The following is a 23,048-nucleotide window of genomic DNA, read 5'->3' as shown; positions in this document are numbered from 1 at the left end:
TTAGTCGTTTGTCAAGATGAAGTCCAAGATAACGAATCTGTTCTACAGGGGTAAGAGCCACATTATTAAAGTATACTGTAGGGCAGTCGGCAGGTTTACGACGAAGAGTAAATGTGATTTGTTGGGATTTATCTTTATCCTCCAATTAAGTAAAATTTAAATTAATAATACAAATTATGATTTCATTTTCGCTGTGTCTAATTGAAACTAATTTTAATTCCAATTACTTTTTGCTCAACTCTTATATTTTTTATCGCAACTCGTCATATTCGAAACGCTCAGTGACTAAAAGATGTATTAAGAAAAATTCTAATTACATACCAGTTGTTAAAAATTCTAAATTTCATTTTTTCAGATATTGTCGTGAAAATTATTATTGTTTGTTTTTCATTGACTCAGAAATATATAAGTAAAGGAGTAAACGCTTTAGATATTTTTTAGGGAAAGGAATTTTTTTTTCCTTTTCTTTTTCCGCTAGTCAAGAATAGTAAAACCGGGAGATGCCTCGAATTCTCTAAAAGCTTAACGAAGGAGAACGGTGGTAGGGCATGGCATCAGAAAAATTTATCAGGGTGAAAAAAACTCTAGTCTAAAAGTTCAAAGTAAAAGAGACTACAGTGAACTTTATATTTTTTGTAGACAAAATAAAAAGGTTCATTATTATTTCATAAAAAATTGCTTTGAATTTGTTTAAAATAAAATTAAAAAAAAATGAATTTTCAAGTTATAAAAGGAGCATGGGTGTTGATATAATCAGGTATACGAGTAGCATACAATCAACTTTTCGATTAAATCTTGTATAAATTTACTAACCAATAGATTGACTTATAAAAGGATTTTTCAAAATTCCGATCTCTTTTATTCACGCCCCACGAATCATAAAAAATGGAATAATTATTCCAGTACATTAATCCGAAATAAAAATTGATCAAGCGCAAAAAAAACCTCAAGAGATTAAAAACATAAAATTTAACAAAGAGTATGAACGTGTAATTTAGAACCCTATTGATATTAAAATATAACGCTCAGATAAATTAAAAATTCATTTTGATTACCTTTGAGGACCGTTTGAATTTTTAAAACTGAATTAAAGCATTTTATGAGATTATTTTTTAGCTATATCGCATCAACAGAAATACATTAGAAATAATCCTTCGGGTTGAAAAATAAAATGTCTTGTTGAAACTGAAGGAATACGTTAATTAGAAACAACACAGATGTTTATCAACAGTTGTACGAAAACACTTGAATTGTATTCTTGGTTTTGCTGACCCCGAGGGAAATCAACAAATCATCCAAAGATCAATTGCACAAGTACGGGTTATTTGTTATGGCTCTGGGGAAAATAATTGAAAACAGCAATTTTTTTAATATTAAAAAAAATTTAAATCACGATTATTTACTATTTATTATTTCAACAGAGGAAACTAACGAATGTGAAATAAAATAATTAGTGGATGACGTTTTTAATTTGAGGAAGAACTGAAAACCAAACACGGGGATTTTCCTATTATAAATAATATCGAATATCAAATGTTTTTATTTCCTCATTCATTATTTTAATTATTGGTAATAATCTTACTGAATACATAGAAAATAAATTATTGTTTTTATAAATTTCTACAAAAAGGAAGCAGCCCTCGACTTCGATAAATATTAGCTGACGTTATATTTTTGTGCCTTCGGTATCTTTATCTGTAGGAAATATCCAACCCTTAACCATTTATGAAATGATTATAGAAGAACTGTACTAGTACAACAGCCCAAAGGGAGAAAAATAGCAGTTATTTCACCCCAATTTTTTAAATATTTTAATGAAAATTATATATTATTACTAGTCAAAATTGATCAGTCTGCCAGGTAGGGGGAATAAAAAATTGCGTCTATTTCAAAAAAATACAAATAATTAATTTTTCATTCAGTGCTCTATATTGTTTAAACAAGAGTAAATTTTCTAAAATGTAAGCCCTAATAAGCGACATTTCCTAAAAATGTTGTTGAGAACATACTGAAAGATCAGAAGTTAGTGAGTTTATTTTGAAAAATTTATATCTCAAAAATCATTTGACGAACAGATGTCTGTCAGCACTCAAATTAAAAATAGTTTAATTAATGCGATATGAAGTAGCTTATGACGTTTTACTTCGTAAGAGTAGTAATTTATATTTTCTAATATAAATTGATTTATAGTTGTTCGGAAAAATTTTCATTTGCCAAATTTATATTCATATGCGAATATCATGAAAACTACTACCTCTACGAAGATAAGCGCCATGAACTACTTCATAGTAAGTTAAATTTCCTTTATTTTAAGTGCTGGCAGACATATGTGCGTCTAATGGATCTAGAGAAATATTTTTTTCAAAAATCAAGCATTTATATGAATAACTAGAAACTGACGTTTTGTGAATTTATTTTATCAAATATCATAAAATAATACTCCTACAAAGATAAACGTTATTAACTATTTTATAATAAATTTAAATAGCTTTAATTTGATTGCTAGCAGACATCTGTACGTCCCATGGTTTCTGAAATAAAGTTTTTCATAAATCAAACTTATTGGACAACTATAAATTAATTTATTGTAGCAACTATTATGAAAACTACTATTCCTACTAAGGTAAAGGTCATAAACTACTTTATGCTACATTAAACTAACTTTAATTTGGGTGCTAATAGACATCAATACATCACATAGTTCCTGAGATAACGACTTCTGAAAATTAATTATTAATCTTTTTAAGAATGTAAGTAGCTCTAATAGGGCTAATATTTCAGCAAATTTCCTCTTCTTTAATTAAATAATATTATTTTGGATTTTCTAGTGTTGTTGGAAGTTTTTAAGATATAGAGCTCCGCATGAAAAATGAATGTTTTTTAAGGTTCTTAAACAACCGCTATTTTTTATTCCCCCAACCTATACTTGGCAGACTCATCAGTTTTGACTAGTAATCGTAGATATTTTTCATTAAAGTAATAAAAAATTGTGGTGAAATAACTGCCTTTTTTTCTTCCCTGCTCTTGTACTATACCCCAAGCTAACCCACTAAAGTGCTTTACATTTTAGTATTAAAAAACGTTTCAGGGACCCTTAAAACATAAGTCCTTTAAGATACTTTTTGTTAAAATAATTAGTATATGTATAATTTTATTTTTTTATTTATTTTTTTTAATCATTTATTTATTGATATTTACAACTGTATACACATATATACAACAAGTAAATTTGCTGTAGGTGACATAGTAAAATGATAAAAACATGTGGAGAATCTACCCACTGATAGAACTCCAATAACATTTCTAGAGAAGAAGATCTCGAGGCCATCTTCTTTTCAGACGCCTAGGAGGATTATTAGGTAATGAAGGAGAAGCCAGGTTAGAAACAAGTGGATTTGGGTTGAAAAGTTTATTATAGAAGGAACGGTATCTGGTTTTGGCCAAATCGGCAACATATGGAATATTGAGGTCCTGATGGATGACTTGATTTGTGACAAAATAAGGAGCATTAAGGATTTTGGACTGTAAGGATTGGATTCTGGAGGAATTTGATGGTTTAGTGGAGCCCCAAAGCTCAACTCCGTATGTCCAGATAGACCTTATAATAGTCATGTAGATCAGTCTTTTGTAATGGATTGGCAATTTAGACCGTTTGTTTAGTAAATGTTGCAATAGTCGGAATCTACGAGGAGTTTCTTGTCTTTTTAGTCTTGTTAATTTTATTTACGAATAAATTTCTCGTTGTGAATATAATATAGGTTTAACTTTAAATTTATTTATTTTAAGCATTGCCCATCATCACGAGACATCAGGGAAAATTTCACATGAGAGGAGACTATTCGGAAAAACATATATTATATTTGGCTGACCAATCACGTGTGGCCAAAGTTCCTCGTATTTGGCCTAATTAAAAAAAAAAGTATTAATTTTAGTCAAAATTAGCTTTAATTAATGAATTTTTATTACGGAGGGACAAGTCTCTTAGTAACAACATTAAATTTTTAATTAAATTGTTATAATAATGTTCCGACATTTCAAAGCCATTCCGTTACAAATAAAATACATTTTGTTAATTATAATAAAATTAATGCTTTAGGGATCAATACATACATTTTATATAGTTTCAAATTTTCGTTTAAAGAAAAAATGCCACTTAGTTTTTATACTAGTATGTTACTAAATTATACTACTTTTTTTTTTTTAATTACAGTGTTTTTTTTTTGTGTTTTTTTTAGTTACACATCTCTATTATTATGAAACCTCCGTCATATTACCTAGAGGAATTTCAGGAATGAGTGCTCAACCTTTGCTTCTGATGAACTATTAGAAGATCGTACAAGAGCTTTTGAGGAGAAAAAAGTAGTTATTTCTCCACGATTCCTGATTACTTTAATTAAAACTATGTATAATCACTAGAGAAAATTGATGAGTCTGCCAGTGACGGTGGAAAAATTTTTTTTGGCTGTTTCAAAATTAAAAAAAAAATCATTTAGAGCACCATATCATTGAAACTACCAACAACACTAGAAAATCTAATAGAACACAATTAAAAAAAGAGTAAATTTAATAAAATATGAGCCAAAATAATGACTTTTACGTTCAATAGTTCCCGACATAAAGTTTTTTTTTTAAAGCAACATTTAAATATACATACTGAAAAATCAGTCTATAGTGAATTAATCATCTAAAATTTATATTTCAGGAACCATGAGAGGTACATATATCTATTAAAATTCAAATTAAAGCAAGTTTAATGTGTCTATAAAAAGTTTTATGGCGTTTATCTTCGTAGGAATAGTAGTTTTCATGATGTTAGCTAAATTAAATTTATTTATAGTTGTTCGAAGAAAATTTTATATGGAAAAATCATAAAACCTACAACCTCTACGAAGATAAACGTTATTAACTACTTTAATAGTACATTAAACTATCTTTAATTTTACTACTGTCGGACGTTAGTACGTGGACTAGTTTCTGAGACATAGTTTTTCGTAAATCTAAACTTTTGTCCGAACAACTAGAAATGAACAATTTGGGAATTAATTTTGGAATTTATTAAAAAAAAAAAATACTTCTACGAACATAAACGTCATAAACCACTTTATAGTGAACTGAAATATCTTTCATTTGAGTGCTAATAGATGTCTGTATATACGTATCATGGTTCCTGAGAAATAGATTTCCTATAATAAAATCACTAACTACAGTTTTTTTTCAGTATATGTTTTTTTGAAAATCTGTATCTTGAGAACTATTGAATGTAAAAATATCTATGAGGGGTCATCTTTTAGTAAATTTCCTCTACTTTAAATGATGTTTTATTAGGTTTTTCTAGTGTTTTAGAAAGTTTAAACAACATAGAGCTCCAAATCAAAAATTATTATTATTTTATTTAAACTTTCTTATTTTTCATTTCCCTTAACTATGCTTACCAAACTAATAAATTTTATAGCTAGTATTTATACGTTGTTTACTTTAAATCAATCACAAATATATATCTTGTACTATTGTGTTGGGATCTTGTACTAAGACATAATGATGAAGTATTGAGATAAAACGTACCTACAAAAAACCACCGTTAATAAATAATATATAAGAATTGGAATATATACAGATCACTTTTGTTTTTGTTATAAGCAAAGGAACAGATAAGCAGGTTTAGAAGACTTGGTCCCCCAACCACTAAGGGTAGCAACAGCAGTGTTTTGTTGCCTAACGTAATTTTTCAGAAGTTTAACGCTCTTCCGGGTCATGTACACAAGTTAAACTTATTTTGAGGGACTTGTACATGACGCAATTTGTTAAACTTTCTGACAAGAGAAACTTGGCCCAGCGAGTTTAGGACTCATTAGGCTGACCAACTCTAACCATCCGCCCGGATATTCCTTACGCAAGGAACTTTGGCTGGCATCGAATATTCCCACAAAAGTTAATATGAAAGAATAAATAAGACTACGCATAAGTTTAACGAAAAAAAAAAACGACGTCTGCGAGAAAGTTTAGCTTGTTCCCCCGGTTATTATTCTATCAGCATTTAAATTGAAGCTGCTCAGGAAACTTCAAAATTCTATGAGACGACAGAGAAAAAAAACAACTAAAAATTGAAGTATGTTTTAGAACAAAAATAATATCCTTCCGTGTAACTTCACAGTAATATATACAAATTTATCAACATGTTTATTTTTTATATTAGTAGAATAATAAGGTCTAAGAACTAAAAAAAGAAAAATAATAATAATTTACAATATCTGTAGTGACGTTTAAAAAAAAATATGTTTTTGTATATAATTTATTAAGAATTTATTTTTTAATAACTTAATAACCATATTGGGCTATGAAATAATTTTAAATAAATGCTTACAAATGTATATAAAAAAATATATATATTTCAGAACTCCGGTTATCTTTCCTTTCATCTCAATATTTTGTTTTTTTATTGAAGAGAAATGATCTTCCACAATTATGGGTAAAACAAATGAATTTAAAAAATATATAAAAAAAAAAAGAAAGAAACAAAAGGTTAACGGTAAGCGTAGTACTCACAGAACTAAAAAAAAAAATTAATATTAATAGTAATAAAATAAATAAATACTATTGGGGTATGTATAAATAACAATATACATCAATATAAAAAATAAACTGATTAACAATAACAAGATAATGATAATTAAATTTATAATAGTTATATACAATATTTACATTCAGCCATGTCAACACTGAACCAAGTTCGAGTGGAAGGCAAAGCAGGGCTCCAAGAGCATTATCCGTCCTAGATAAATTAATTAGAACACCACCGGATAAAATAAGAGCCGGTTAATCAAAATAGTATAACAAAAAAAATCCAATAAAAACTTCCAAAGAATGCAACTCAAAACTTGATATAAAGGCAATATTTATATTAATATTATTTAATAAATTTAATTAAGGTAAATTTATTAGACCAACTTAAGTTTAAATTTTAAATTAATTAAAATTTCTTTATATAACGGATTTAATTGCACAAGCAATCATAAAAGTTTTAATAGTCGCAAAGTCAGTTATTTTATTTTGTCAAATCGATGGTTTTTCTGCACTTTATTTAGTTACTTTATTTTTACAGTTAGTTAATCCGACCCGCTTAAGCGGGGTCCAATTTTACTGTAATATGATACAATTTTAATTTATTGATGAGAATGAAAAAAAATCAGTTGATATTTTATCATAGTTTCCAAAATTAAATCCAACTCGCTATCGTATTAAACATCACTTTGGCAATTTATTTTTGTTCTTTATTAGACGGCCTAGAACATACTCCATTATTTCGCTGTTGAATGAAGTAATTAACTTACCATAAATAAATTTAAATCTTAAACTAACAAACATTAACAATTCAAGCAGAACTTGTCTGAATGCTTTATGGAAAGAAAGATAATGAAGATAAAAGACAAATAATAACGTAAATATAATAAAAATTTAATTTTATTTTATTTAAGGTGAAGAAAAATTCGTTTATTTTAATGACAAAATTATTTCACCAACAGAACTGCACAAGTAATCGAAGATCTTTTAAAGGAAGCAGTTATGTGCGAAGGGATATACAAATCGATAAATTGTGATCTTGTACATAAGAGGCTAATGGAAGAACAAGAGGAGGTTAATATTAAAAATCTTATGCAACGGAATGATATCGTAGAAACCCCAGCCCTGCGGAATATGCCCCTACCGATTATGCCAATGGAAAATATTAAAAGGCAGGAACTGCAAACACTCTTAGAAAATTTGAATTAGAAATTTTTAATGGAATCCACATACAAGACTGAAACGACAAGAAACTGCTCGTAGATTTCGATTGCTACAACACCTTGAAAAACACTCTTAGCTTCCGATTCAATACAAAAAATTATTATACACTATGATAATTAGACCAATTTGGATACATGGAATTGAGCACTGGGGCTCTACCAAACCATTCAAATTCCTCCCGCATCCAATCCTTACAATCCAAAATCTTACGTAAAATCCTTGATGCTCTTTAATACGTTACACATAAACTCATCCACAAAGACCAGAACATCCCATTCGTTGCAGATTTGCCCCAAAACAGATATGCATCTTTTCATTTCAAACTCCTAACCCATTAGTTCTTAATCTCGCATCCTTAACAATCCCTGATAATCATCCGAGGCGTCTGAAAAGAAGAAAGCCACGGGACCTTCTAATTTAAATTAATGCTTGAAGTACTGGGTGGTTCCTTTCCAAGATTTTCTGGTGTAAATGAAACATTCCACAGATTTACTTATTGTATTTATTATTTGTACAGTTGTAAAATACATTAAATAAATAAAAAAAAAAGAAAGAAATTTTTCACGGTCGCATTCATTTTCGTTACTATATATTTCATATACAGATAATTTAAAAGTAAAAAAACTCAGATGGAGATAACCTATGTTCGGATATATATTTAAAATAATGATTATAATTTTTATGGTATTCCCAATATGTATCATTTGATAGGTAACTATTTCAAAGGATATATAAATAATAAATATGTTTCCAGATAAATACCCTGGAGATATTAATATTTTCTGGATTGGAAAGGATAATTAATAATTAAGGATGGTTACTCAGTTGTCTTAATACACACACACACACACTCACATACAAACTACTAGTACTCTGAAGGTAACAGGTTAGAAATAGCAATCCTTATCTGTGCAACTGATATCTTCCCTGTTTCTGTGCCCGCGTTCTACCGTGTCCACCTAATAAGGTTGGAGCCTAATAAGGTCTCATGCAACGGACTGATATCGGAGAAACTCCAATCCTGCGGGAAATGAACCTACCGACTGTGACAATTGGAAAAAATAACCAGGCAGGAACTGGGAGAATTGTTAGAAAACTAGAAAAAATATATTAATTTTAGTTTAGGTTGGCCAAAAATAGTTTCCAACTATTATGTATAAAACTAAATCATCATCAGAAATGATGTCACCGTATTATATTATTCTTCAAATTTATAATAATAATATAGAGTGCATATTACTAATAAGTGGGATCGGGTAGCTCAATGGTAAGGTATAGTGCTACTAATTCCAAGAATACGTGTTCGAATCCCGCTGTAGCAGATAATTTGAGCCCTCCAGGGTTCACCTAATCTCATAAAGTGCGTACTCATAAAAAGTGGTTGTGCGTGATTCTGACCATGCACCTCCTTACAAAACCGTTAGTATAGTAACAGTACTGCAAACCAGACCTTTATATTGACAGAACTATAGTTTTAATAATACCAAGAAAGTTTTTCCAGTTTCACAAAGTTGCTTTATCTCTGATAAAACATGACCTTTTTTTTTCTTTTATCTCTCGTTCATTAGTGGACTAGTTCCAAGTCTAGTTTGCCATACGAGCATTTATCATTTCGATAGCATACCTATAAAAGAGATAAAAAGAAAAAAGATTAAATTTATGAAAACTGGTGAAGAGCTGTTGGTAATCTCTTTAGTAATTTTCTGTATGATTTTGATGGATCGAGTTGTTCAGATAAAGAAACTTCGACCCTAAAATCTGTCCCTTCGATGTCAATTTTGAAACTAATCACGCAAATGGAAAGTTTAAACAAACCATCAATAGTTCGGTAATGAAAACTTTTTAAATACAGGTGCATTATGTTTATTTTATTTTTAATTGGAATATGAGATGCATTACGTGTTTTGACAATACTATTTAAATAAAATAAAACATAATCAACACGAATACATGAAAATAAACTAATAATAGGAAAGAAATATAAAATTGAGTGATATTTGAAGATATCATTTCTGTTTTTAAAATAAATTATATCAATATGTGTTCAACCTACATTTTAATCATGTACATACGCAGGTGATTAAGAAGGCTTATAACAAAGACGTTTCATTAATGAATAAAAAATGAGATACTTGTGAATCAATAAAAAATATGTTTAACAAAGAATTAAATGAATATGCATATTAAATACATATTGTTTCGATATGTGTATATGCAAACGATTTTTTCATGCATAATACATTTTTTTTTCATTGCAGCAGCTTGTAATATGCATTTCTTTAATTTTTACTCTTAGGTATCCTTGCATTTCCGTCAATGACAGAGTCTATTCTTCGTTGAAGATTTGTTAACTAGCATGAATTGTCCACTTCTATTTTTAGTGTGAAGCTACCTTAGGATGTATATGACATTTATCGTATGTTTATAGAAATTAATTAAAAGATATAAACAACTATAAATAAATAATTGTGAAACTCTTTAATTTTGATTTACTTAATCTAGGAATAATATTAATTAAAATTTAAACATTTATAAAATAAATTCAGAAACTACAATTCTATTTGGTTCAAATATTATTTCATGTAATTGAATCATTTACGTATCTGAAATCGAATTATGTGATGAAATTATTTTAATTAGTTTTTTAGCTAAATGTTTAAAATTAATATTAATCTACACATAAAGAAGACATTAATAAAAAAATGATAATAAAAATTAAGTACCACATAGATATAAAATGCGATAAAAAGTGAACATGAAATATCTGCACCCCTAACGATCTATAAAAACTGTCTAATTACTCTCTTACGTGTTATAATTTTCCAAATTTGTTTTATCTATTTTTATATTCTTTAAGTAATAGTTTTAATTACTATAATACTTCAAATATATCCTCCGTGATGAAAATGATGGAAAAAATACATTCTTAGAAATTATGAATTATATTGTGAGATTACAGATTGGTTTTGGAAATATATTATTCTTTCAAAACCAGATAATCTATAGCAAACTTTGACGGACTATTTTTTTTTTTTTTTTAAGAGGAGAAAGAAATATAATCGTAAATTATGAAAGAAATAGATAGAAATTTAGTAAAAAATAATTACTTAGTCGTAGAAAACTGTCTACGACATAGTTTTTAGTTTAGTTTATAACTGTATATAAATTATCAACTTAGGCGTGAATAATCAAACTACAGACCCACACCCCCCTCCCAAAATTTAAAGACTGAATTAATGTTTAAAACTAATTAATTAAATCATAAACGTCGAATAATAAATAGTTGAAAACTACTTTGTTCGTCTTTGACCGCAACCATGAACATCTTCTTCATACATTATTGAATAAGTTTTTAAGGTTAAAGAACGTATTATGAGTTTAGCAACGATTTTGAGGGTTTAAATCACTGTGTGTCTCATCGAACAACAGTCCCTCCCCCAATTTTTTTTATGATTTTAATGAAAACTGTATTATTGCTAGTCGAAATTGATGGGTCTGCCTAGTACAGTTATGGGGAATAAAAAATGCAAGCTGGTTCAAAACATTAAAAAAACAAAATTTCTTTCACTGCTTCATATCTTCGAAACAACCAACTAAACTAGAAAACTTAATAGAACAACATTTAAAGTAGAGTAAATTTGCTAAAATATGAGCTGTTTACCTTAAATAGTTCCTGACATACAATTTTTTGAAAAAGCGACATATCATAACGAAATAATGAGAAATCAGTAGTTAGTCTGTTATGGAAATCTATATCTCAGGAACGTCTAACGTACGGATATCTATTAGAACTCAATTAAAACTAGTTTAATGTGGCTATAAATATAGTTTATGGCGTTTATCTTCGTTGGAGTAGTAGTTTTCATGGTTTGCTAAAATAAATTGATTTCTTGTTGTTAGAACAAAATTTTTTATGTAGATATCATAAAACATACTACTCCTACGAAGATGAATTATTAAATACTTTATATTACATTAAACTAGCTTTAATTTTATTACTGTCGGACATCGGTACGTCAAATAGTTCCTGAGATATAGTTTTTCGTAAATCAAAAGATTTGTCCAAACAACGAGTAATCAACATTTTTAAAATTTATTTTGGAAAATATCATTAAAAAAATTCTTCTACGAACATAAACGTCATAAAATACATTATAGCACATTAAACTAGCTTTAATTTGAATGCTAATAAACATCTGTACATAGTTCCTGAGATATAGATTTACCAAAATAAATTCACTGATTACTGATTTTTTACTAATCTTTGTTGAATGTTGTTTTTTTAAAAATTATATCTCGAGAACTATTCAACGTAAACAGCTCTGTTAGGGCTCATATTTTAATAAATTTACTCTACTTTAAATGATATTTTATTAGGTTTTCTTGTGTAGTAGGTAGTTTTTTAAACATTAGTTTTATACAATATTAAGCTCCAAATGAGAAATTATTTCTTTTAACGTTTTGAAACAGCCATCATTTTTTATTCTCTCTAAATATACTTGGCAGACTTATCAATTTTTACTAGATATTATTGATAGTTTTCGTTAAATTAATAAAAAAATCAATATCACAGGATCTATTGGATGCCTGCTAGTAATAAAATTAAAGATAAATATTGAATGTACTATAAAGTAGTTTATAACGTTTATCTTGTTAGGGGTAGTAGTTTTTATGACATTTCCGTATGAATATGAACTTTGCATAGGAAATTTGGTTCGGACGCAACGAAAAAATTATTTATTTTAGCAAATATCATGAAAACTACTACTCCTACGAAGATAAACGCCATAATATGCTTTATAGCCCCATTAAACTAGCTTTTATTTGAGTCATAATAGATATCTGTACGTCTTACGGTTCCTGAGATATAGATTTCTCATAATAAATTCACTTCTGACTTTTTCAGTATACATAAACTATTTAACGTAAACAGCTCTGTTTGGGCTCATATTTTAGTAGATTTACTCTACTATAAATGATATTTTATTAGGATTTATAGTGTTGAAGGTAGTTTTTTAAACATTAGTTTTATATAAAATGGAGCTCCAAATGAAAAATTATTTCTTTTAACGTTTTGAAACATCCACCATTTTTTTTATTGTCTCTAAATATACTAGGCAGACTTATCAATTTTTAATCGATGTTTATATAGTTTTCGTTAAATTAATAAAAAAAAACTATATCACAGGATCTATTGGATGTCTGCTAGTAACTAAGTTAATTGAAACTAAGTAATTGAAGTCATCAATAATTATAATTATAATTATAATAATAACTGAATTTCGTCATTGAGCTTTTGTATTACCTTGCATGAATCAATTTTTAATTTTTTTTTTTAAATATTTTTCAGTTTAATATGTTATTTTTTTGTTTTTTATCACGTGTAAAAACATAATTCAAAGAAACTAGTGGCGTTTGGCATTTTTGAAATTTCACTGTTTTAAAAACTTGAAAAAAATAAACTCGTATTATTTTGTACAGCTCTGCAATGTGGATGATCTTGTACTTGAGGGCCTGCGAGTACAGAAGCCATAAACTGGGTTCCATCTCTCGGTTATGTTTTCGAAAACATGATATTAAAGTAATCCTCAAATTTTTATTTTTATAATTTTTTTTACTTCGTCCTCGTGACATTTCGACATAATGAAATTAGATTAAAACTTTACGTATTGATTAATTAGACCCTTTTTGAATATTTTACATAGCAAAAAAATGTTTATGAGGGCTAAAACACATTTTCAAATTTATTCGTGATTTTGATTAAAATACGTCTACTACCTACTATTCTAGTATAATTACACAAGAATTCTATCCATACGCGTCCAATAATTCTATTGTATATTCAGTCATATAGAACTATTTAAAATGGTTTATTTTCTGTTTCAATGATTCCTATTCTCTTTATAATCATTGTATCCTACAATAAATCATTGGTACTGCAAAATTAACGTTCAGGGACCACAGTTTCAGTTCTGTAAACCACTTTAAGTACCTGTGAAGCCTGGTTAAAAAGGACAACAAAGTAGAGAGCGGAATAGAGACCAGAATAGCAACAGGAAATAGATGTTATTTCTCACATCAGAAAATATTGAAGTTTAGAGCTCTCTCTGAAAGAATTAGAGTGGTCATTTATAAAACCATCGGTAGGTCATTAATGGTCTATGAGGGAGAAACATGGCCCTTGACAAGAAAATCAGAACAAATGCTCAACTCCTGGGAAAGGAGGATGGAGTTAGGAGAAGAAAAAATGATGAGCTGATAGATCTGTTACAGAAACCTACCACCGTGGCTTTTGCTAAAAGAGCAAGAATAACATAGTTAGGACAATTTAAGAGGATGCCCTATGATTGCGATAAAGATAAAGATATCTTCATCTAATATAACTGTTATTATTAGTCTCTTTGTTGTTACTGAATGTTTATTTCTTATAATTCTGTGATGTGGTCATGTAACTGTTATACCTGAACATAAAATGATTATAGTATTTAGTAAAGGAATTTCTATAGGGTTAAAAAAAAAAACTATAATTCCTTTTGGAGGTCATATTATACCAATTTCAATTATAGGGGATAATCTTCTATGGAAAAATCCTCAAAAGAATCAAATAATGAAAAATACTTCTGAATTTATAAATAGAATTATTCCAATTTTTAATCCATTTGTTACTTTAATTGTGTGATGTTCTTGGAATGTCGATTCTCGAATAATATCTCGTCATCATTGAATTATGGTTATTACAATAATAATTCTACCTAAAAAGAAAAGTAAATTTCATTTTTATGGAATCATAAAACTATTCCTGAGGTTTATGTTATTGCTCCCGATGATGCCCGATCCCCCGGATTCTTACAGGACTGTAGTGCCATAATAATAATAATAATTACTTGTTGAGGTCTGAAAGGCCATTCGTGTACAACTTACAATTCATAAAATTACCCAAAGTAATACTAATAGGTAATATATAATATAAGTAATACTACAATAAAATATAATGTAGTTTCAGAGTAATAAAAAATGTATAGCCTACGTATTTTTTTAATTCACCCCACTATGGCCCTGTTTCCCGGTTTTATATATTTTCGAAAACAACGCACGATTATTTTGATATAACTTAGGAGCTACATCATAATCAAAATTATGAATTAGTTTAGTAACAGTGTCTCAAAGATAAGGGTTTTATTCGTGATTGTTTTTATTTTGCTCCATAGTTCGTCGTTATACCGATCACCCAACATTATGATGCAATATATTTAGGTTTTTTTATATATAGTTGACCGTAAAAATTGATGTATAGGAAGATGGTCAGGGTCGCGGTCAAAGGAGAAACAACAATAGTTTACAACTATTTATTTTCCGACGTTTCGCCCCACTTTGCAGGGCTTCATCATGGCTAAAAAGATACAAAATGATACAATGATAAGAATAAAATACAAAGATAAGAATAAAAATAAGTAACAATTGTAATTTAGGTTTTTATTAGTTTTTTACTGTCACTTACCTATATATGAAATGTATATATAGTAAGGAGAGATATTGTGAGCCCAGAAAATTCCATTGAGTACAAATAACTAAGTTTCACAAAATGGTCAGTGTGTGGGTAAGTCAAGCTCAAAAACGAAAAGTAGTACGAAGCTGAAATTATGTATTTACGGCGGTTACATACGTGGGGTGTGACACCACCTTTTAAAATTTGACTGGCCAGAAGTGCAACATTATAGAATCAATTTTTTAATATATTTTCTTAAAAATTCCAATTTTCTTAAAAAAACGATTCTGATTAATCTCGGTAAGTCGACGTACAATTGAATGCTCTTAAATATCAAATAGGTCTTATCTTTATTAAAATAGTCTGACAGGGTTTAAATACTGATTTTTCAAAAACTTTTTTTCTAATGTACCTTTAATTATGCTAATTTAAAAAAATATATATACAGATCTAAATGCTAGCAATAATAAGTAATGGATAAATTCGAAATACGTAAGAATTTTATTGATCACTACAGAAGAAGAAAGACATTTCCGATTCGAAAGGGAAAAGCCGAGACCACCCGTTCTTCTCTGATCACATTATTGCCTCATTATCATTTGTATTGCTGATATATTTTTGCTAGAAAAACATTATATTCTTTATTCTATCGAGAAACAAAAAAAAAATTAATTTTTAAAGCAACAGAAAAAAAATATACATAATTTCCACTTTCCCTGGTCCAACGATTTTTTTTTTTTTAATCACAAAAATACCGATAACATCAACACGAAAGTAATTCACAAAAAAGTTGGGTATGTAATTAAAATTATTAAATCAAATCATAAATGACGCATGGTAGCGAAGTTTGTGGTAAAAAGGAATTTCAATATAGCCACGTTCAATCAAAATTATCACTAAATTTTTTTAATTGAATTATTTTTTAAATATGTTATATAATTCTCTAATTATTCAGGTTTTCGTACATTTTATGCCATAAGATTTCCTTTTGAGGATAACAGACACAATAAAAATCAACTGATATCAATGGGCACAGCTGGCCTGCAGATATTTATAGTTAATATTCAGTACCAAGGTGCCGACTCCATAAATAATTATATAAGCTTCCTCATCATTTTTAAAACAGCCTTCTTAAGCAGAAATTGACGTCAATTAACAAAAATTGTTTTATTATTGTACCAAGACGACTAGGATTGTCATGTCACAGTCCCCACGAGTGAGGTCGTAAAATTAGAAGTATTTCGCGTTTCAGTTCCTCCAATAAATTACAGAGTACCCTTCACTGAATCCAGTCTTTAGCTCAGTTTATATCGACGAAAAAGAAAAACGTTATCGTCCATGAGAAGCATGTTTTCGAAAATATATCAGACCGGGAGACGGGGCCTGAGAAAAAATGATTTATTCATATCGAGATAAAACATTTTGGTGAGAGCTTCACAAAACGAAGCCCCACAGGGATAGACTTGGAATACATATGCCAATGATACACAATACTAACATTTTCTCAGCCAGGCCTTCCGATGCTTATTTTGTCGGCTGAATGCTTTGACATAGGAAGAGCTTCAATGTTTTTATTTATTTCAATTCAAAATTATTCTTAAATGAATATAACTTTATATCGCTGACTTGACTTTTCAGACTCTCATCCCAGTGATTTCTGCCTGCCAATTGCAATGATATCCTCTACCTGAGACGACTCTATCTTGCTTATCTGTGGTCACTCATCAAAATAAAAAAAAAAGTTCTGCTACGACATATGAAGGGCAAGGGATTCAGAATTTTGTAAGTAAATACAATTTCTTGAACAACAAATGTAGAAGGAGGTGATTCTTTCATGATCACTTACAAACGTCAGGTTTTCCCTCAATTGAGAGTGTCCACTTTATAGACGCTATGTGTGCCTAAAGAGGGTTCCCGAAGCCCGAATAAATAATGATTTGTCTCAACCAGATTCAAACTCGTGCTCTGGACTTAGTACACATCACTTTAATTACTGAGCTATCCCACTACCATTTATCAAAATTACCGCTATTAATTTATAAGTTAATAATATTTACATTGGTATGATTTTATTTTGATTATATTTATTAAACTTCGCAACCACCCAAACCAACTCGTTTCTAGCCTGGCTTCTCATCCATTACCTAATAATCCTCCTAGGCGTCAGAAAAGAAGATGGCCTCGAGATCTTCTCCTCTAGAAATGTTATTGGAGTTCTATCAGTGGGTAGATTCTCCACATCTTTGTATCATGTCACTAAGTCACCAACAGCAAATTTACTTGTTGTATATATGTGTATAGAGTTGTAAATAACAATAAATAAATTATTAAAAAAAAAATTATTTATTATTGTTATCATTATTATTTGTATTTATTATTATTATCTATATTTCTTTATTTATTATTATTATCATTTGATTTTGATTTTTTATTTTATTTTTTTGTATCGGATGAATGTAAACTTGGAATTCTAATACCTATAGCCCCTGACAGTTTGTATTATTATTCTATTATTCGTTAATAAAAAAAAAAAAATAATATTTACCTTTTGATTTATTTTCAATTTTGTTTTAACATTGCCATATTATTGGGTTTCAAGAAAAAAATTAATTGTTTTTTTATTTCAATCATTTTATTGGTTCATTATGTGTAGCTACGATTTTTTTTTTTTTTTTTACTGCACCAGATTTTCGAGTTTTAGGTATAAATAAAAAAATACTGTACAAGATATATTATTAATTCATAATAACTAACAAGTATACATTTTTGACCCCCAAAATATATTAATTTAAACTATAAAATTAAAAAAAAAAATTACCTGAAGTTCAACTATAATTCATATACGATATAAAAAAACTAAAATCGATCCTGAGCATTTAATAAAGAATTAATCACTTCCTTGCTGGGGTTTTTATAATGTAAAAAAAAATAAAACTTACACCGAGTTGAAGTTACTAGCGACTACCATTAAAGTTTTACGCCATTTAACAAAAACGAACGAAAAAAAAGGAAAATGAAAATTTAGGTGTTTTAGTAGGAAGTAGGTTTTATAACTATCATCAAAATAAGGAAATCAAAAATTCCATAGCGGTAATAATTACGTTGGTTACCGAAAGATGGTTATAATCCTATATAAAAATATATTATTAATTAATAAATCCTGTATAATTAATTAACGTAATTAACTTTTTGATGTTGTGATTTCTTTTTAAAAAAGGGACTATCATAAGGGGGTTTATATAGTTCAACTATATTTTGCCAAATTTTGCAAGATCTGATCTCATTCGGCTTTCATAACATTTTAGCATAGTCCGGCTGCCGGAATAAAGTTTTAAAAAGATATTTCGTATCGCGCTACAATTTTTAAGTATTTGATTTTTCTATCAAATCTAAAGTTTCATAAACGTGTAATTGATAGCTTATTAGTCTGTTGAATACTAAAGAAATTTAATTAAAATTGGGATAAATTTATCAATGCAATTTCATACGACGGACGCACCACTCCACGTCGCATTTTTAACTAAAAATTTCATTTCTGAAATTTAAGCTTATATTAATTATTAATTTTATACTTTTAAAATCGGGATTTAAAAAAATAAAAATGGTATCCAGGACTGGATTATAATCGAAACAGTTCTAGCGTTTTCGATATTAATCAGATTAATAAAACTAATAAATGAGATATTAAATGAGGAATAAACAAACAAACATTATTTATTTATCATGTACATATTTTATGTCAATTTAAATCATACAAAAATCGAATTCGAAACAGAATCATGAATAAATTCTTGAATGTTCTTGATATTATTGAGTTCTATCAATCAGAGAAGGCGTTTGTTCAACTAGAGTTGACATAACATCAGGGACACTCTAAGTGGGTTATTTACAGAAGCAGTTATATCCCTAAACACATTTCTCGTATCCGGATCACAGATTCTTTAATTAACACCCTTATGATTTTGATTTTTATTTAAATTCATAATTAATCAAATATTTTTTATATTCGTTATTTTTATTATTATTAATTATTTTTTTCAATTTTTCATCGAAACATGAACTATGAATTTAAAAATGTGATGTCCTTCACAATCTAAGAAAGATCATTGGACTTGGATTTTTTTTTAAATTACTAGGTATATATATTCCCATTGAAAAAAATTAAAATAAATTCATTACATTTAGTTTTAAAATATAAATTTTTCAATGTTTTTATGACATTTTTTGATGAGTGAAATTAAAATTGAAATATTTTTTTTTTCTATATTGTGTATTCTATTTAAAAAAAATGAAACACAGGATTTTGAAAATGATTTTCGAGAGATTCATTTCTACTACACAAAATTAAGATCTCATCGAAAAAATTACATTCATATAAATTATCAGTTTATGGTTATTCATATAAGTTATCATATAATAACAGATAGAAATAGATTTTACAAAAAAATAAATTAAACAAATTTCATCAATTATCAAAATAATTGTAAAAATAATAGATGGGGACAAATTTATCACAGGTTTCCTCCATCCTTTTTCACATATAAAATTCATCAAAGAAGACTTTGTTATTTCGAGTTTTATTTTCTTAAAAAATTGCATTTAAATTTGTACTGCTTAGTTCCGATTGCTTATTTTAAAACCCACAACAGCTTTAAAATACGGTGATCCAACTTAGTCGGAGAACTACGGCATAAACTTTTACAGCCAATTGAATAAATTGAATTTTAATTGTTTATTGATCCATGTTTAAGGGCACAGAAAATAGAATCCGGTCAAGTAAATTTAGGTTAAAATTGTAAAAGTCCATCTATTTGATCCAATCAAATCGTATGTTTTATTTCTACAAAGAGATATCATTCCCAAAGGTTATTTGATGAGAACAATGAAAAAACGATCAAACGACGCTCTGTTATTTGGTAGATATGAGAACATTTGATGAAAAAGAATATTGTTCAAAACCAAAGGGGCGTTATTGATACAGTACCATTTCAAAGCTATTCAAGGCAATTTAGTCCATTTAAGTTGAGTTATTAAAATCATAATATTCCTTAATAACTCATCAGCTGGAAGAAATATAAAGAAATTGAGAAATGTATAAAGGTTTTTATTAATTTTCTGTTCTGTATTAGTACAAGGGTAATTGTTTATTTTTTTATAAATGGATGTGGGTAATAGATAGAGATGACATCTAGGGATGAAAAGAAAAAAATATTGCTATTTAATTTACGAAAAAAACACACAAACCTTACTATAAAGCTGAAAATATTTTCGATTATAAATTTAATTCAATAATTAAATGTTTGTATTATATTATTAATAATATAATACAAACATTTAATTATTGATTTCGATTATAAATTTAATTCAATAATTAAATGTTTGTATTATATTATTAATAATATAATACAAACATTTAATTATTGATTTCGATTATAAATTTAATTATTTATTAAATAATATATTTATACCGTTATACCGAAACCTCGTTAACTGTAGCACGGAAGCTACGGGAGTCAACTACTTATGAGTTTATGAAAATTGGTATAGGCTCACCATATAAATGGCTCAGGACGAATAATTAATTTTTCAGATATCATGTAATTTTAGTAGGATCAAAATGACAATTAAAAATGATATACCCTGATTATGATCACGGTTATTTTCATAATTTGGTCCATCCCAAAATACGTCAAAAAAATGGGCTGTACTATAATTTCTTAATTTTTAAAAATCTTTTTTTGTTATGTGACTCAGTTTTAATAATAAATATAAATTAGAAAATAATAGATTTTATTGGAAGATTTGGAAAACACAATGTGCTGGAACATTTTTCTGAAAAAAAACATATTTTACATGTAATATATAATATAAGGACTCAAGCGTAATCAGAAAACAGAAAAAAATATTTCCTTAACACCACATTGTAAGAAAAATAAATATTTTATATTTAATTTCATTTGTGACAAATTTTATTTTATACATAAAACATATTTTTTTGACATCTTAGTTACGTTTCGGCCGTTTTACTTTTGCTTATTTTAAAACTTGTTTCTACTTTTAAACCCCTGTTTTTTAATCTCCAGAGAGGCCTATACATTGTCAATTTTGATTTTCCTTTATCTCTTACTCAATATTCTCACCATATTTTACAATAATTGTAATAATGTGACAATGTGTAATATAATGTAATATAATGACCCATGTAAATATAGAATCAATTTTGAAATTGGCAAAAATGTTACTAAGATGTCATGTAAGATAAAATAAAATAAAGTATACAAATAAAATTTTTATTTAATTTTATTTGTGTAAAATGTGGAATTAATTAGCTTTTTAGTAAACGTTTGTCCTCAATCATTCTGATTGATAGTTAAGAAGTAAAAAATGGATCCTACTTAAAGAGAAACTACAATAATGAAGTTTTTCATAACTTTTTTTTTTACATTTAATGAAAAATCAAAATCTCTGTGAGTGAAGTATATAGAATAAATTTATAAAAGATAAACAAATAAAATAAAATTTTAAAAAATAAACTCGAGTCCTCTGATAGTAATATGGAATATGATATGGAAACTCACCTGAAGCTAGAGCAAGGATGTATGACCCAATGACCGGCCGCTTTCTGTCTTATCCTCTCCTTCATGAGGGCTTTCTTCGAGCCGAAGAGCTTCATCGCAAGTTTGTTGTCCGTCGGCTGGAAGAGGGCCTGAAGCTGGTTCTTGATAAAACTCTGCTTCCCGCCATCCTGGGCCGTAGATGGTGCCGACATTCCGCCTGCCGGTTCCTCCTTAGGAGTACCGTACAAGGAGAGTTCGTCTCCGGCTTGGCCGAAGTGGACACGGCTCGGTGCCAGGTTCATGCCTGGATCTGGGAAAAGGTCAGACAAGAGGAGTGCTTCGTCGTCGAGGGCAGTGACGAGGCTGTCGGTACAGGTGTTGGTATTCTCGAGAGAGACCCGGATTTCATCCCGTAGAGGCCGGATCTCCTCGGCAGACTGGGCCGCCGGCCGGCCGTTGGGCAGCTTGAGGGACGCCGCCCGCTCAGGCGCACTCCCCGCCTCCCTCTCCCACTCCCTGCAACACACGCCACTTGTTAGATCTCATTACTCCCATATACAACACATACATATACACTAATTATAGTTATGTTATTAACTACACTATATATTATTAGTTTTGCTTAAAAGTAGATGAATATTGAGAATACATATTTTAAAAATAAATACGTTTAATATAATCCTGAAGGCGCCCGCAACTGAACGTCATCTTCGAGCCTCTGAAAATTTTCTTATGTGTTCTTTTTGTATTTAACCTTCATCTAAATTTATTTTATACTTATTTCTCTACTAAGTTGTTTATTTATATTTTTATTTTTTTTTGGCCAAGACTCACATTGGAAATAAACAACATAAAATTATCATTTTTTTTTTTAAATTAAAATATTAACAAAATAAATAAAAATTTTGGAATGTTAGAAATTAGATGAATGTTGGTTCAATTTTTTTTCTTTATACAAATCTATGTATAAAAAAAAAATAAATTATGTTATTTAAAAAAAAATAGAAAATCGTTAATTAAATTGATACAAGAAAAAGATAAATTATGTTAAAGACTTCAATTTGTTTATAAGACAGTCCTAAACTGGAGAAGGTAGGCTTTATGATAATTGTGTATTGTATATATAAGAAAATTGTTAGAAATTCAAATTAATGCAATCAGAATATAAATATTTGTAAGTAGATAAATATTTTAGAAAATTATTGAAAGAAGCTGTGATATAT

General features: G+C 28.4%; 1 protein-coding gene across 9 annotated transcripts in view; it reads right to left on the bottom strand.

Moving 5' to 3' along the window:
- Nucleotides 1-23,048, bottom strand: part of Ih (hyperpolarization activated cyclic nucleotide gated potassium channel Ih) — a 734,518-nt gene that overhangs the window by 306,137 nt on the left and 405,333 nt on the right. For all 9 annotated transcript variants that reach the window (XM_067049307.1, XM_014416443.3, XM_014416447.3 and 6 more), the window contains one exon: nucleotides 21,847-22,341. In XM_067049307.1, coding sequence (XP_066905408.1) covers nucleotides 21,847-22,127 — 281 coding nt within the window. In that variant the 5' untranslated portion in view covers nucleotides 22,128-22,341. The remainder of the gene's footprint in view (nucleotides 1-21,846; nucleotides 22,342-23,048) is intronic.

Source organism: Halyomorpha halys, unplaced genomic scaffold (genome assembly GCF_000696795.3).
Source record: "Halyomorpha halys isolate HHAL.00 unplaced genomic scaffold, Hhal_1.1 Scaffold124.1, whole genome shotgun sequence".
NCBI lineage: Eukaryota > Metazoa > Arthropoda > Insecta > Hemiptera > Pentatomidae > Halyomorpha > Halyomorpha halys.
The sequence above is the reverse complement of the archived record's forward strand: the minus strand, read 5'-3'. Positions and strand labels throughout refer to the sequence as shown.